Source organism: Oryctolagus cuniculus, chromosome 7 (assembly GCF_051225735.1).
Source record: "Oryctolagus cuniculus isolate XC-2025 breed Fujian yellow rabbit chromosome 7, ASM5122573v1, whole genome shotgun sequence".
Classification (NCBI taxonomy): domain Eukaryota; kingdom Metazoa; phylum Chordata; class Mammalia; order Lagomorpha; family Leporidae; genus Oryctolagus; species Oryctolagus cuniculus.
In genome coordinates, this window is record NC_142873.1 from 6244514 (window position 1) to 6259570 (window position 15057).

General features: G+C 41.9%; 1 protein-coding gene across 2 annotated transcripts in view; it reads left to right on the forward strand.

Moving 5' to 3' along the window:
• PAPPA2 (pappalysin 2) overlaps nt 1-15057 on the forward strand; it is a 280635-nt gene that overhangs the window by 160346 nt on the left and 105232 nt on the right. For both annotated transcript variants that reach the window (XM_051856951.3, XM_089299442.1), the window contains 2 exons: nt 5348-5483; nt 5685-5901. In XM_051856951.3, coding sequence (XP_051712911.3) covers nt 5348-5483; nt 5685-5901 — 353 coding nt within the window. The remainder of the gene's footprint in view (nt 1-5347; nt 5484-5684; nt 5902-15057) is intronic.

Below are 15057 nucleotides of genomic sequence, written 5' to 3' on the forward strand. Positions count from 1 at the left end.
ATAACATAAAACTCCCAGTGCTTGCAGCCTCACTTGTAGTATAAATGAACAGTACAGAATATCAGCTGGAGTTTTGCCCAATAGCGAGAGGGGTAGGGTTCTAGATATGGGAAAGAGGGCAAACCCAGCTCAAATCCCACCTTCTCATTTTGACTCCTATGCTGAAGACAGCCCACAGGCAAGACACTAGATGCCTCCTACCCTCCCTCCCTTCATTAGTTTAGAGTTCAGGCCAAATCCTCTGGGATTAATCTCCTCTTTGACAAAATTTCTGAATTCTACATAGATAAAAATATTATGGGGTGATTTATATGAAATTGGCAATATTTGATAAATGTTTTCTACAGGTGAGGACCTGAAGAAAAGGCACATGGTTCAACTCACAGAGCAAGAATTCTTAATCTGATTTCTGTTGACCCCCTGCTGGAACCGCAGTAGCTTTCCATTTCCTAAGATGCTTATATGACTTCATTTTTGAAAGGGCAAGAGTGCCAAAATCTCAGTAAATTTTCTAAGGAATCTATTGTTCCCAGTACATCTCAAATTAAAAACATGGGTACGATCAGAAGTGTACAGAACTCAAAGTGGGGAAACCCCAGTTCTTTCCCATCTATTATTTACCTACAGGAAGTTTTAGAATTCCACTTACCACTCCATAATGTAATCTTTGTATCCCCGGGGCTGCTATAATTCAAAACTCTCGGGTGGGACTAAAGACCCAGTGAGCTCAATACAGGTCCCAGCCGAGGGTGTGCTGCTGTAATGTAAGCAGAAGGGGATGCCTGCCTCCTCTGTCCTGCTCAAGAGCCTTCCCTTCCCCTCTGGTATCAGGAAGTGCCACAGACAAGTGAAAATGGAAAACCCAGAAAGAACAACCACACAGTAACTAACTCAAAGCACTTTAAAGCCTCAGGGAAGATTCTTCTCAAGTTTGTGGTATAGTTTCAGGGTGTGCTGTCCAGTGACCACCGCAAAAGATGACCTGGAAGTTGAAATGCTTGGCTTGGGAGCATGTTGAGTGTGTCTGGGCCCAGCAGGCAGACTGCAGTGGGATTTCTTAAGCCCCAAGGGTTCTGCAGTAGAGAGGCATTCTTTCAGTTTTATCCACCACCAGCAACTAGTGGTTAGGTTGGGTATTTACTGTGCAATCTGTGGATGAAAAAGCAACTGAGTGTGTGGGACTGGCTTTCCCCATGTGTCTGTCAGTGTCTGTCTTTCTTTCTATCCCCCTTCTATTTACTCTGTTTTTTCCTCTTCATCTCCAAGTATTTTGTGATAGATTCAATGAGCAGTCATTGGCAATCCCTCTATATTTAGACCATTCTTAGGATTTGAAATTTGCTTACTTCCCTATATGGCCTTGTATGTTCTCCCAGAGAGCTAGCTGTAGTATTTCTTCCTTGCAAAAAGCATGTTCAAGTTCCTTTCACATTGCCCTTGTAGTCCATGAAGGCAATGTCCTTGTTGAACATTAAAATGTTATAGTTTAAAGATAATGATCCTTTTATCTCTCTGACACTCTGGATTTTTCTCAAGGGGGGAGCCCAGTGCACATCTTAGATCTGAGTGGTCCTTAGGTGTGCTTCAGGTGAGCTTTGCCCTGAAGGGGACAGCCATTAACAATCACGCATTCAATGTGGTGATCAGAGGAGACTCACACGTATAGTTCAAAGGTGACATGTGGATAGAGTCAGTAGAGCTTCCTGTAGCCAAAGATTCAGTTGCAGCCACTTGTTTTTCACATTTAGGAACATAAAATTCATTATTAATTTCATATAAAGCAAAATAGCCTGTACTATACATATATTAAAATATCTTTGAATATGGAATGCAATTTTAGTTTTCTAATTACATTGTCAATTTTAGAAGATTCTATGTCTCTATGTACAGCAGTAGCAGATTTTTAACAAACACATGTTGAATTGAATTTTCTGAAAAGTCTATTAAAAGAATTACACACACTATTTATATAATGTATTTTTTCTTGGATTCCATTCATAAAGCAAAGGTACATTCTATACCAGCAATCTCAGATATTGACGTTTCTATGGAAACAAAACCTGGAGAAATAACTCATATCTGGGAGCATCAGTTGAAAGATAGGACATATAAAATTTCTAAGCCTGTGTAATTTTTCAGGGAAGCACAATTCTCTCTCCATTAAAACATGCAGATATATATTTAATTTTTTGCTTAGACTTTATTTTCTGTAAGATTTTTTAGATTCACAGAAAAAATGAAAAGAGGGTACAAATTTGGCACATGCAACCCTCTTCACCAAAGTGGTACATTTGTTAACAATTGGTGAAACTATATTGATACTTCATTATCACCCGATATCCATGGTTTTCATTAAGATTTATGTTTGATTTTGGGCATTCTGTGTTTGAACAAATTTATAATGATTTTTATAATTGTATTTGTACACCATTATAATATCACACAGATTTTTTATTGCCCTAAAAATTCTCTGAGTTCTATATTTAATTTTAAAAATTTATTCTTTCAACCTTTTCTTCCTGCAGTGTAAACAGGATAAAAGAATTTCTTCTTGGAAGTTAGGATTACTGAGCACTGAGTCCTTAGTTTACACTAGGCACTGCCCTACCTTTAATCTTAATCATAAATAGGTAATATCTCTGTTTCTCAGTTGCAGAAAACGGAGCCCCAGGCTCAGGGAGGAGAGATGAGTTATTCAGATTTACCGAGCTAGTAAAGATTGATTCAAGACTCAAACCCAGGACCTGTGCCTGGCTGACTCTCTTTCCAGGAAGGCAGATTCATCCGATTGCCTTTTGTCTTTCTTGGACTGAGTGTGCATGGCTATTCAAATCAGTCTCGGCGGCTCCAGCATGGGGAGGGTGAAGGCTTTCTTGGGCTTCTAGTTGCCGTTGTGAGGCACACATGGGGTTCAAGTGAGTGACACTTGGCTGCCCTTGCTGCACCATGGTCTGCAAGAGGAAGTGCCCGACACGCGGCATCCATAACTCGATCAAACCCTTTTCTCTCCTTGTTGTGTGTAGTTCAATAGTCCTCTGTCTGTGTCTCCTTTGTAAGTCCCTTCTGTGGTTTTCCTACTTACACCATGTCCTGGAAATCCTGGCGTAGCTTCTTCCCACAAATCACGCAGGCCACCGGGGGCAGGCTTTCAGGTTGGAAGGCCTTCCAGCAAGGAGGCATATTGCTGGGAGATGCAAAATGTTCTGGGAGCAGGTCCTCTGGGTGGAGGAACCCACAGCACAGGGCCTACCTCTTCTATCCAGTTTCAGGTGGGTGGTATCTATTTTGGGATCCAGCTGAAGGTGGGGAAACTGAGCTCTCCTGTTCCTTGTTGAAGCCACCTCATTCTTCAGGTCTTAGGCCCACTGGGGTAAACCCACCACGTACACCATCTGTTCTTGGCTCAGGAAATAGCCCAGATCTTTCTTCCAATACTCAGGTATCATTTGTGGTGTATGGAAAGGAAGAAGTTGTGGGAATTCCTAGGGGGTTTTGATGTCATTTGTTGCTGGAGTTGAGGGGGTTTGAGTTAGACGCTTGGCTACCTTAGGGTGTGTTTCCTGTCTAGCCCTCATCCAGCCAGGCACAAAGGACTTCATATTAGAAGTTATAACCTATGGGTTTGCATGTTTCCAAAGTTATGAAGGAATATTTATTACTTCAAAGGGGGGGATGAAAAGGGAAGAAAAGACATCATAAAAAGGAAGTGTGGTTGGCCTTCGCCTCAGATGAGAAGAAGGGAGATCTGTGCTGCTTTGACTGCTGCAAATCATAACATCGCCCTAATTAAGCCAGCAGTGCAAATGGGCACTCTGTAAATGTGCCTCCAAGACTTAGGAAATGTCAGTCTGAGGACAAGGAAGAATTCTTGTTAAAATGGAAAAATCTGTCTTACTCTCCTGCTCCCTACTTTTGGATGAGATCCCTGTCATTAGATGCTGGACCCTGATTTTACACAGAGAATAGCTTTCTTGGGCCTTCATCGCTCCTCAAACCTCATAAAAAGCCCAAGAAATACACACAGAATTCTGAAAGTTCCATCAACTGATTCTAATATCACACCAGTATAACAACAGAGAAAGTTGGAGTTTATTCACAGCAGAAATTAAGAGGAATATTCAGCAATAGGAAATCAAACCAAAGTAGTTACTGCATTAATTAAGTCCAATGTGGTAAATAAGCACTTATCTCTCTGCAGGCTGAGCCGAGGGGCTATGCCTCATCCTGTAGCTTCTAAACACCTTTTTTTTTTTTTCCATTAAAAGAGTCCCAGGTGAAACACTTGCATAGTTTACTTTGAAGGTCTATTTTAGTGTTAATCATCCTTACCATCTAGGAATATTTGCAGTTATTAACTGAATTTGCTTTGCTTCAGTGTTGGCTCATGTTCCAGCCATAGATGGGGGCTTGAATAAACTGTATAAAAATAGACTGTTGGACAGGTTGTCATCTCAGGAGCAATAGATTCTGCCAAAACCTCTTTCCATGTCATTACTCCACATTCTCAGTGAGAGGCACTGATAAAAAAATTAGAGGGATGGGGACACATATCTGTAGCAGTTCAGAACAACTCAGCTTGTTAACAACTTGTTAATGTTGGCTTGGCGATCACCTTGTCCACTTCTTTCCATTTGATGGTAGAGAGTGTTGACTGGTTATGTGGAGCCTTACTGTCTCCAGCTTTGGTCTCTTTGTGTGATCTTTGTGAGAAATTTAAGAGACAGGTGCAATGGGTAAAACATTTCAGAAAAAGATGGCAGGCTCAGCCTAAAATTATCTTCTTTCCATCTTGTTTTTTTTTTTTTTTTTTGAAAGGCAGAGTAGACAGTGAGGAAGAGAGAAAGAGAGACAGAGAGAAAGGTCTTCCTTTTGCCGTTGGTTCACCCTCCAATGGCCGCTGCGGCCGGCGCACTGCGGCCGGCACACGGCGCTGATCTGAAGGCAGGAGCCAGGTGCTTCTCCTGGTCTCCCATGGGGTGCAGGGCCCAAGCACTTGGGCCATCCTCCATTACACTCCCTGGCCACAGCAGAGAGCTGGCCTGGAAGAGGGGCAACCAGGACAGAATCCGGCGCCCCAGCCAGGACTAGAACCCAGTGTGCCGGCGCCGCAAGGCGGAGGATTAGCCTAGTGAGCCACAGCGCCGGCCTCCATCTTGTTTTTGACTTCAGTGCAACCTTGGGCACCTTTCTGTGCCTACTCCATGTTTTTTTTTTCCCCCATTTGTACAGGGGAAGGAAGCTTATTTTATGAATGGTAAGCTGTCTAGGAAGAATACAATGGTACATGGTACATGCCTTGATAGCCTGGTGGAAACAAGGGCTCATCTATATCTATGCTTATGCTTAGGTGTGTTTCAGTAGACCAGGAGTGGCTACGGCAATTTTCATTTTCTTGGCGTCTGATGGCCTGGCTCCCGGGGAGCGTCGGCAGCCAACCGTGACCGTCTACCTAACTGACATCAGTGGAAGCAACCACTCTCTTGGTGAGTCTGACAGTTTTCTCTTCCGGGTTGCTAGAGGATAACCCAATAGACCCAGGAGTTAGCTGATACCTACCTCTGATATTGTTTGGAATCTTACCCATATCATACTGTATGTTGAGAGACCAAAGTGAGTTCTGCATATGAACACGTGGTACTCAATGATTAGTGTATGATATTATGTATCCTCTTATTTCTCTTTAGGAACCTATGAACTGTCATGCCAGCAAAACCCAGTGGTTATCAATGTGACCCATCACACAACTGCCCTGTTGCACCACACTGCTTCAGTGCTGCTGAATTTTTCCTCCCCACTAGTGGGCATCTCAGCGGTGGCTCTGAGGACACCCTCCCACATCAGTTTTTCAGCTCCTCAAAGCTGCATCCCAGCGAACAGGGGACAGACTCATCAGGGACAGAGGTATGCAGGTCCTTTCTTCCTCTCTCTTCCCATTTTCCTGTGGCTGGAATGGACTGCCTTTCTGTAGGTATGTATATAGTGCTGTATATTAGAGGACAGTGGTTGTTTAATCACCAACTGAAAAAAAAATTGGATTTGGAAATGCTTAAACACACATAGGAAACAAGCAAAGAACAATCTGTAGAAGGCACACTTGGGTTTTACATTTTGCTCTTCTTTCCTTAGTTGACATAATTTTTATGTAAATATTTAACATCCTTACAAGGTCTTAACATCTTTTTTACATATAAAACCACTGACTTCAAATCAACATTGTTATATAAACTTCCAAAATTGTCTGCCAAAAACTCAATGTTCCCTAAGCAATGTATATTTTTCCACTTGCTTCCACCTGGACAGTGTATATAGCAAGTTGAACTGTTACTTACTGAGGCACATCATACGATCACTTAAGGTTCTATATGGAAAACAGGGACTGCGTTTGCTGCATGTGTTTCTGCGGCCATCTGTGACTGTCCTCATCTAGACAGGTGAGCTCACTGGATTCCCAGCAGCAGCTAGTAGAGGAACTGCTGTCACAATGTGGGTGAGAGCTCTCCAGATACAGCAGGTGTGCTGTCTTTGAGCTGGCATCATCCTCTAATCCATCTACTCAATCGAGTGGAACTAAAGGTAGCGGAGTGCACTCCATAAGTGAGGGAGGTGAGCTCACCTTCTTCTTATTGTGTGATCAGGACCCTGCTCACAGACGCTGGAGTTCTAGATGGTGCTCCATTATCAGGGAGGAGGTATGCCCATGCCAGGTATTCCAGAACACATTCTTCACAAGGGTGGGGAGGAGACAATGCAAGAATTGGACATTAGATATCTCTTGCTGGGTAGCAAATTATACCAAAAGTTAGTGGCTAACCATAAACATTATCTCAGAGTTTCTGGAGTAAGAAATCAGGATGTAGTTCAGCTGGATGCCTCTGGCTTAAGTTCTCCTAGGAAGTTGAAGTCGAGCTGCTGGTCAAGGCCACAGTTACCTCAAGGCTTACTGGAGCTGAAGAACTTACGTCAGAGCTTACTTGACTGGTTATTGGCAGGTCTGAGAAGAGCTACACTCAAGCTCACTCATATAGGTGCTGGCAGCATGCATGTTCACATAGACAGGGCTCAGAACTTTGCCACAGGGGCCTCTCCATGAGTTTTGAGTTTTCTGTTGACATGACAGCTAATGGTCTAAGGGAGAGAGAGCCAGAGAGGGAAAATGCATGAAAGATGACCCACGAGGGAAGCCACAGTCTTCTGATACCATAATGTTGGGCTTGACAGCCCTTTATTTCTGGCATATTCTTTTCATTAGAGATGAATCAGCAAGTCCAACCCATACTCAAGGTAAAGGGTTTGCATCAGAGCATGGATCACTGGGGAGGGCTGTGCTTGATGGTGTGGCTCACAGAGGACTGTCACGGCTCTCTGCCACATGCAGAAATCAGCTCATGTTGATCGAGCACTAACTGTATGCCAGGTATTGTTCTAAGTGCTAAGAAACGAGAAAAAGTAAGAAGCAGTTCCTGAATAATGAACATTGCAATGTAAGCTAGTTCATTTACAACTTTTTTAAAAGAATTTATGTATATGGAAAGGAGAAAGAGAGAATGAATCTTGCATTTGCTGGTTCATTCCCCAAATGGCCACAACAGCTTGGATTGGGGCAGGCCAAAGCCAGTAGCTCAGAACTCTATCTGGATCTCTTATGTGGGTGACAGGCATCCAAGCACTTGGGCCATCCTCTGCTGCCTTCTTAGGTACATTAGCAAGAAAATGGATCAGAAGTGGAACAGCTGGGACTCAAACCAGCACTCAGCTACGCAGGCATCCCCAACAGAGGCCTAACCTGTAATACTTTCCCCTCATCTGTAACTTTAAGATCATCTTAGTGAGCAAGCACCTTCAAATATTAAAACAAAAATGGAGACTAGTAAAACAACAGTATTGGAATTATTGCTTCTCTCTCATGTATTTTCAAATTGTTTTCTCTGTTGGCTCTACTTCTGGTCTTAAGCCATACAGAATTTCTTTCAGGTCCCTGCAACATGTGTTCTTGATGAGCATTGCACATAATGTTCCTACTTTCTTGAATGCCTTCCAGTCTTTCTTCACGTCAACAAATACTCCACCATCAGGATTCACCTCCTGTGCAGTTTTGGCAAATTCTCTCCTGTTTCCATAGGACACAGTACATAATCCAAACAGTACAAAAGCAGCTATCCAATTGGATGGTACTTATTTATTTACTTGTTGTTCTCTCCCTTAAACTCTGAACTCCTATGGTAGGAGTTCCGCTCAGTATCTTTCAGTACCTACAAGAGGCTCTGGCACATAATATGTACCAGAAACTATGCTGCATGACAACAGCTGACTTTGTCTTTAAACATTCTGCAGAACAGAAAGGAACGAGAAAGTAAAGCAAGTAGAAGTTAAAACCTCTCTAGACACAAGGGACAGAGATCCCCTTCACCATTATAGCCGTGAGGCTTCAACAAAGCAGTTGATTAATTGTGATCACTGCTGTTAGTTCTGCACTTATTTTCATGTGGCACTGTGGGAAAAACAAGTTTTATATGCATGCATGCAAACCAGTAGAAATAGGATATGATTCTCCAGTTTACACAGAGTGTATCTGGAATGCATAAGCATTTCCAAACCACATGTGACTGACAGGAGCCATGCAAATTGGCTTTTCGTTCTCAGCCAGCAGATTAGTGCAATATAGTAAACTTTCATACACAGGGAACCTAATAGTTCCCTGTGTTCCAACGTATTTTCATTGTGAATATATTTAAAATCTGAATCCTTATGTGTTCTCAAAGAATAGAAGAATGTTTGCAGCCTTGTATAAATCACAGTGGTATATACAGAAACATCATAATTTGAAATCCTCAAATTCTGGGTACAGTGAAAGGGATTTCTGGCTACCTTCTTCTTACCCATTGTGGCCTGAATTCCATTAATACTTTCAGGAGAGAACTGACAGATGCCTGGCACTAGAAAATGCATTTCTTTTATTTAACCATTAATGACCAGTTACCTTTCCCTCCTGCAATAATATGTCTTTACTACAGAATCTCAGCAGAAATCCAGTATACCTAAGTCTTGCCCCCCAGAAATGATCATCATCTTTGTGTTAGACAAAGTAATTGCTTCCTGATTAAATACATAAAATGTGAAAACTCTTCAAGTACAAAAATCCAAGACTGGCCCTAAAAATCTGTATGGATTTCCTCCTGATTGCAAAATGTGTTAGCATTGAATTGAGAAATATCATTGAAAACCTGAAACATATACTCTTTGTTTTCTGAAATATGGCAAATAAGAAATGGAGTGATATGAAAGAGAATAATACAAGGCACTTTTTTCTTCATTCCCTGACCTCTTTGGCTTTGTTTTGTCTCCTGCCTCTGTTTCTCATTCAGTTATGATGACTTCCCAATTTGTGACCCTTGGGGCTTGGTCTACTGATCACGCACCCCTTAGTTTTGAAAACCAAATTTAGTCTTCCTATTTGTGGTCATCAGTGCTCACTAAGAGCTCAGGTTGTTCTTACTCTCCAGCTGTTTCCAGCTCTAGCCACTCAGGGAAAGGCTCTACACTGCCTGCCACACTGTTGGGACCAGACTGATCTCCAACCATCCCTGTGGGGAGCAGGGTCCGTCTCCCGCAACATGGCAGGGCCCGTCCCCCAGGAGACAAATAAGTACTAAGACTGTGGACAAATAAATACTGAGGACAAATACTGAGATTACCAAGACTAGACTAAACTACTGGAATTGCTAAGACTAACTCTATGCATCTGATCTCCCACCATATGGTGCTGAGAGGGAGCAAGCAACTTCCACACAGCTGCCTCACCAATTCGACTAACAAGCTGCAGGAGCTGATCCTGCCCCTGATTGGAGGAGAGCAGCGTGCTCAGCGCGTGGGGAGAGAACGCCAGCAGAGTTGGGATTGGTGGAAGAGGTCTATAAAGGAGGAGAGAGACAACATGCAGGAGGAACAGCTGAGGAACCCCTGAGAGAGCCGACCGGCGGTGTGCCACTCCTGGGGGGGGGGGGGGCAGCAAACCCGGGAAGGGCTGGGGAAAGAGAACAGTGCAGGGTCCGGTGTCATTCCTCCACGAGTGGGGGAGCGACAATCCCTACATTTTTGTTGATGGCTTTGGGAAGTGTACTTTTTTTTTTTATTAACATAATGGGATTTGGAGTGTGTTTGAGGTATAAGCCAGGCATTAATATGTTAGTTTGCCCAAGTAGATGGATTAACTTGAATATAATCAGGGATGTTAGTTTTCTATTTCATAAATTCACAAGAACAGAAAAAATTACCAACAGATAAGAATGTTTTGATGGGCATGTGGTTTCTCCTACAAAGGATTTCTGCTCTTCCATTCACAAAGATACAATGGAACAATTGATTTTAACTTCTCTGACTTTAGCTGGTGGCACACACATTCTGGAGATGAAGAACATGATTGCCTCTTCCCAGACATGGGCTGATGACAGCATTCAAACTTTTGACTACTCATCTTTTTATAATATTTACATTTTCCTTTCTACCTGCTTAGATTTCTCTACCTGCTCTGTAAAAGGATGGGGATGTGATATAAACTTTCCAAATGATTGTGCTTCTTTCAGCTTTTGCTTGTGTCTCAGACAGTTCTTGCTTTTTCTCATGTGAGGAAACATAATTACATGTATAAGTTTTTGACTGTATGATCTTTATTAGGATCTTACCTCTTGCCAACACTTTTGCCGCTTTAAATGCTTTTGGCTTTATGTTTGACTTTGCTTGGAATTAAAATTTCCATCCCTGCTTTCCTTTTGTTTGTATTTGTTTGATAAATATTTGCCTTTCTTTTATTTTTCAACCTTTCTCAATCCTCATTGCCAATGAGCCCAGGGCACATTGTTTCATTTCACTGTTTACAAAGACAGTAGAATTTTACTATGTAGAAATATTCCAAGATTTTATTCTGAAGATTTATCTCATGATCCTTAAGCCTCTGAGAGTCTTTAGGACTCTGTAGCATCTTTACTTTTGGGATGTTGATCTCTCAGGATAAAAAGTCTTTTGCTAGTGATTCCATACCCTCACCATCCTCCTCCACACCTCCCTCCCTCCCACCTCATCAATGCCTTTGTATTACTCACCTAAGTATTGAAAGGGGTAAAGACAGGGTGGTAGTGATGGGAATAATTAATGGAGTGCCCAGTTTTCTAGTTATTACAAGGGCCAGGAGATGAAGAAAGAATGACCTGTTTCCCCTTTTAAATGCAGATAACATAAGAGAATGAAGAAAGAATGACTTGTGTCCTTTATCATGGCTCTATGGCTCTATTCTTATTATTTTTTTTCAGACAAACACAGGCTTTGGCTTTCAGGGTTGTTTCTCATCTTGACTCCAGCATATTTACAATTGGAGAGAAATCCTTACAGATATTGGCTCCTCTTCTTGGTCCTGGTGTCCTTTTTCTTCTTTTCCACTGTGACATCTCAGCCAGTGGTGTCAGGACAGCTGCAGTCAAGTGCAGTAGACGCTGGTGTTCCCAAGGCAGTTGTTGCAGTTGGCTCTTCCTCAAAATCAACCAAGAGTGACACTTTGGTTAGTTGTGACACCACTGCATACCATAGGTTACTAGCATCTCAATGCCTGTTGACAAAGAGCTCAACATTGTACACAGTCTCAAAGAAACAGCCAAACTGATGTACAAAGATCTTTGTGAAGACATCTCCAAATACTGGTCCCAGAACTATTCCATGTCAGCTGGGGCTCAGTTAGGACAATCACTGGAATAGGGGAAGTCTAATATAAATCACTTTTAGCTAGCACCAGGAGATTAACTACCAAAGGGTAGAGAATATAATAATGGACTAAAGGAGCAACAATTATGATGGGTGGATGCTCATCCAAAAAAGGAACAAGTGTGGAAGAGGCTCCCTCCTCAGAGCTGAGATCCAGATCTCACTGGAGGGGAGGGGTGGGGCTGTGGCACACTGGTGACAGAGAAGTTGGCTGAGATTCCACAGGACGGGGCTGGAGTCAGGAATCCAGCCATGGTATTGCTGATACAAGCTCAGGGAGAAGCTGCTTGCTGGGACACTGTTAGGACTTCCTAGAAAGCTGCCCACGGATGCTGCTAAAACTTTCTGGGAGGACACCCATGGGGCACTGATGAACCCTGATGAGAGAGCATCCTTCAGGGTCCATTGAAACTTGCTGCAGAGCCAACTAACGTGCTGGAACCTGTTGGGGTGTGGAGAGTGTCACTGAAATTCACTAGGTGGTGAGTGCCATTGGCTGTCCAGCACTTCCAGACATCAGTGCTGTGGAAGCAAGGAGGGGAAAGCACTTAGGAGAGAAGAAGATGAGTCCCTTCATCATGCGATGTCTTTCCAGTGGTGTCTACTGAAAAAAAAAATGACATCCTGCTAGCTAGCAAGAGAGAAATGGTTATGTAGGCCAGCTATAGTATCAAAATTAGGGCAGTGACTGATGGATTTATAACTGAGAAGCAAAAACTTGTAACTGGCAGGGAAATTTTGCCAAATATCCAAGAAGAAACTCCTTTTCTCTCTATCTTTTATTTGAGTTAGGATTTTCTTTAAGTTCTTGGCATTAATACTAAGACCATTTTTCAATATAACTTCCAAATAGATTGAGCTAACTAGAATGCATGTTTTCTTCTTTTAATGTTTTGAACTGTTTTCAGTCCAAGGCAAACATAAAGTATAAGTGCCTCATATGTTTATTCAATATAAATACACATTTTGATTGAGATGGAAAACAAGTAATAGATACTCATAAATATAAAACTGTAGTGGGTTCTGAGGTTTGCCTTAAACTATAGCTTATCAAGGCCAAGTATTCTAATATACAATTGAATGGGATAATAATCTTTCAAAGTAAATATCCATGTAGAATTCTGAATTCTTCCTTTTCTCTCTTTATCTATCATCTATCTATTATCTATCTATTTCCTTCAGAGAATTTATGGAAATGTGTATTGTGAAAAAAACAATAAATGGAATTTAAAATTTTTACACTGAAGTAAAATTATTTTCAATTCCATTTTTCTAAGAACTTTTTGAAGTACTCTTTGTGTGTATATTTGTGTATGTGTGTGTGTGTATTCATTCCTTGATTCTTTTTATCTCTGTGGTAATTTTAGATGTGATTTTGGGAAGAATTTAGGTCAAATACAAGTGATGTATGTATGTGCACATTGATGTATTTTACTTCAAGTAAAAAAAATATGAAAAAAAACTTAAATTATTTATATATTCATTTGATCTGAAAGACAGTGTCAGACAGTAAGATCTTTCATCTGCTGGCACACTTTCCAAATGTCCACAACAGCCAAGGGTTGGCCAAGCCAAACCAGGAGACAGGAACTCAACCCAGGTCTCTGTGTGGGTGCTGGGGTCCCATGTGCTCAAGCCACCACCTGCTGCCTCCAAGGATGTGCATTAGCAGGAAGCTGAGCCAGCACTCACACCCAAGCACTCCTGTATGGGATGAGATCATCCCACCAGTGCCCTAACTGCTGTGACAAAATCCCCACCTTGAAAATCTTAATGTGAATTGATTCATTAAACTAACTATTCTGTGTGATGTGCTTGTGTGTGTGTGTGTGTGTGTGTATGTGTCTATGCATGTATACTTGTGTATAGAAAGAAACTACCTATTGTTCAAAAAATGGTTAAGTGCCACAATGGCCCAGAAGTCCTTTTTCAGTTGAGGAAACAGACTCAAATTGCGCAGATTCACCTGATTTGAATTGGGCAAAATTAAGATGAGAGTGCAAGTCATTTGCTTTCAGTAAAGAACACTTCCGTTATGTGAATAGCAAACTCTTTCAGGAACACTCATGTCTCCTATGCGCCAAGAATTCCTGCCACCCTCTCCAGATTATATGTGGATTGGGTTGCCAAAAGCTTAACTGGCCTTGAATAATCAAACAGCACTTACATTTTAGATACATTAAAGGGCTGCAAAAAGTTCCTGTAAATGTATATTATAGGTATGGAAAAAACTATACATGAGTTTTAAATGTTTTTGCATTGAAATTAACATTTTAATTCCATTTGCTATGAACTTTTTGTAGCACTCTCACACTTATGTAAATGGATATTTTTATTTTGAGTAAATAATGAAACATAGTGGGCCAGTACTGTGGCAAAGAGGATTAAGCCTCCGCCTGCAGTGCCAATTCCAGTCCTGGCTGCTCCACTTCCATTCCAGCTCCCTGCTAATGCACCTGGGAAAGCAGAGGAAGATGGGCCAAGTGCTTGGACCCCTGCATCATGTGGGAGACCTGGTTTTGGCCTGGCCCAGCCCCAGCCATTTCGGCCATTTGGGGAGTGACTCAGCAGATGGAAGAGATGGAAGATCTCGGTCTCTCTCTCTCTCTCTCTCTCCTTCTCTCTCTCTCCTTCTCTCTCTGTAGCTCAGCCTTTCAATTAAATAAATAAACCTTTGGAAAAAATAGTTCAATCTCAGAATTAAAAAAAAATGGAACATAGACATGAGCTGCAAGTAGTGTAGGTGAGCTTGAGAAGTTTGATGGAGTAGGTTATAAAGAGTGAAACTCTAAATGGACTTCGGCCTTTTGTGGAAATTTGGGAAATGTGTAATCTAAATTAGGTCCATTTTATAGACAGAATCTAGAAAATCTGAGATCATTAGAAGAAAGTCTTGATCTAGCTTCTGTGGATTTCTAGACCTCTTGTTAGAGAAGAGAAAATCTGAGAGAAGATATTTCACACTCTCCGCAATTAAACATGCACGTAAATCTAGGAAGAAAGAGGCTTTTGCATGTCTGACTTACGTATGTGTTAGTTTCCTGTTGCTGTGTCAGCATTACTGACAGTGGTTTAAACCAAGACACAGGGCAGGAATTTGGTGTAGAGACGAAGAGGCTTGGTTGGGATGCCTGTTTTCCATAATCAATGGGTGCCTGGGTGTAAGTCCCGGCTCCACTCCTAATTCCTGCTTCTTACTGATTTGCATCCTGGGAAGCAGTGAATGATGATCAATAACTTGGGTCCCTGCCACCCCCATGAGAGACCTGGATTGGGTTCCTGGCTCCTGACTGTGGTCTGGCCCAGCTC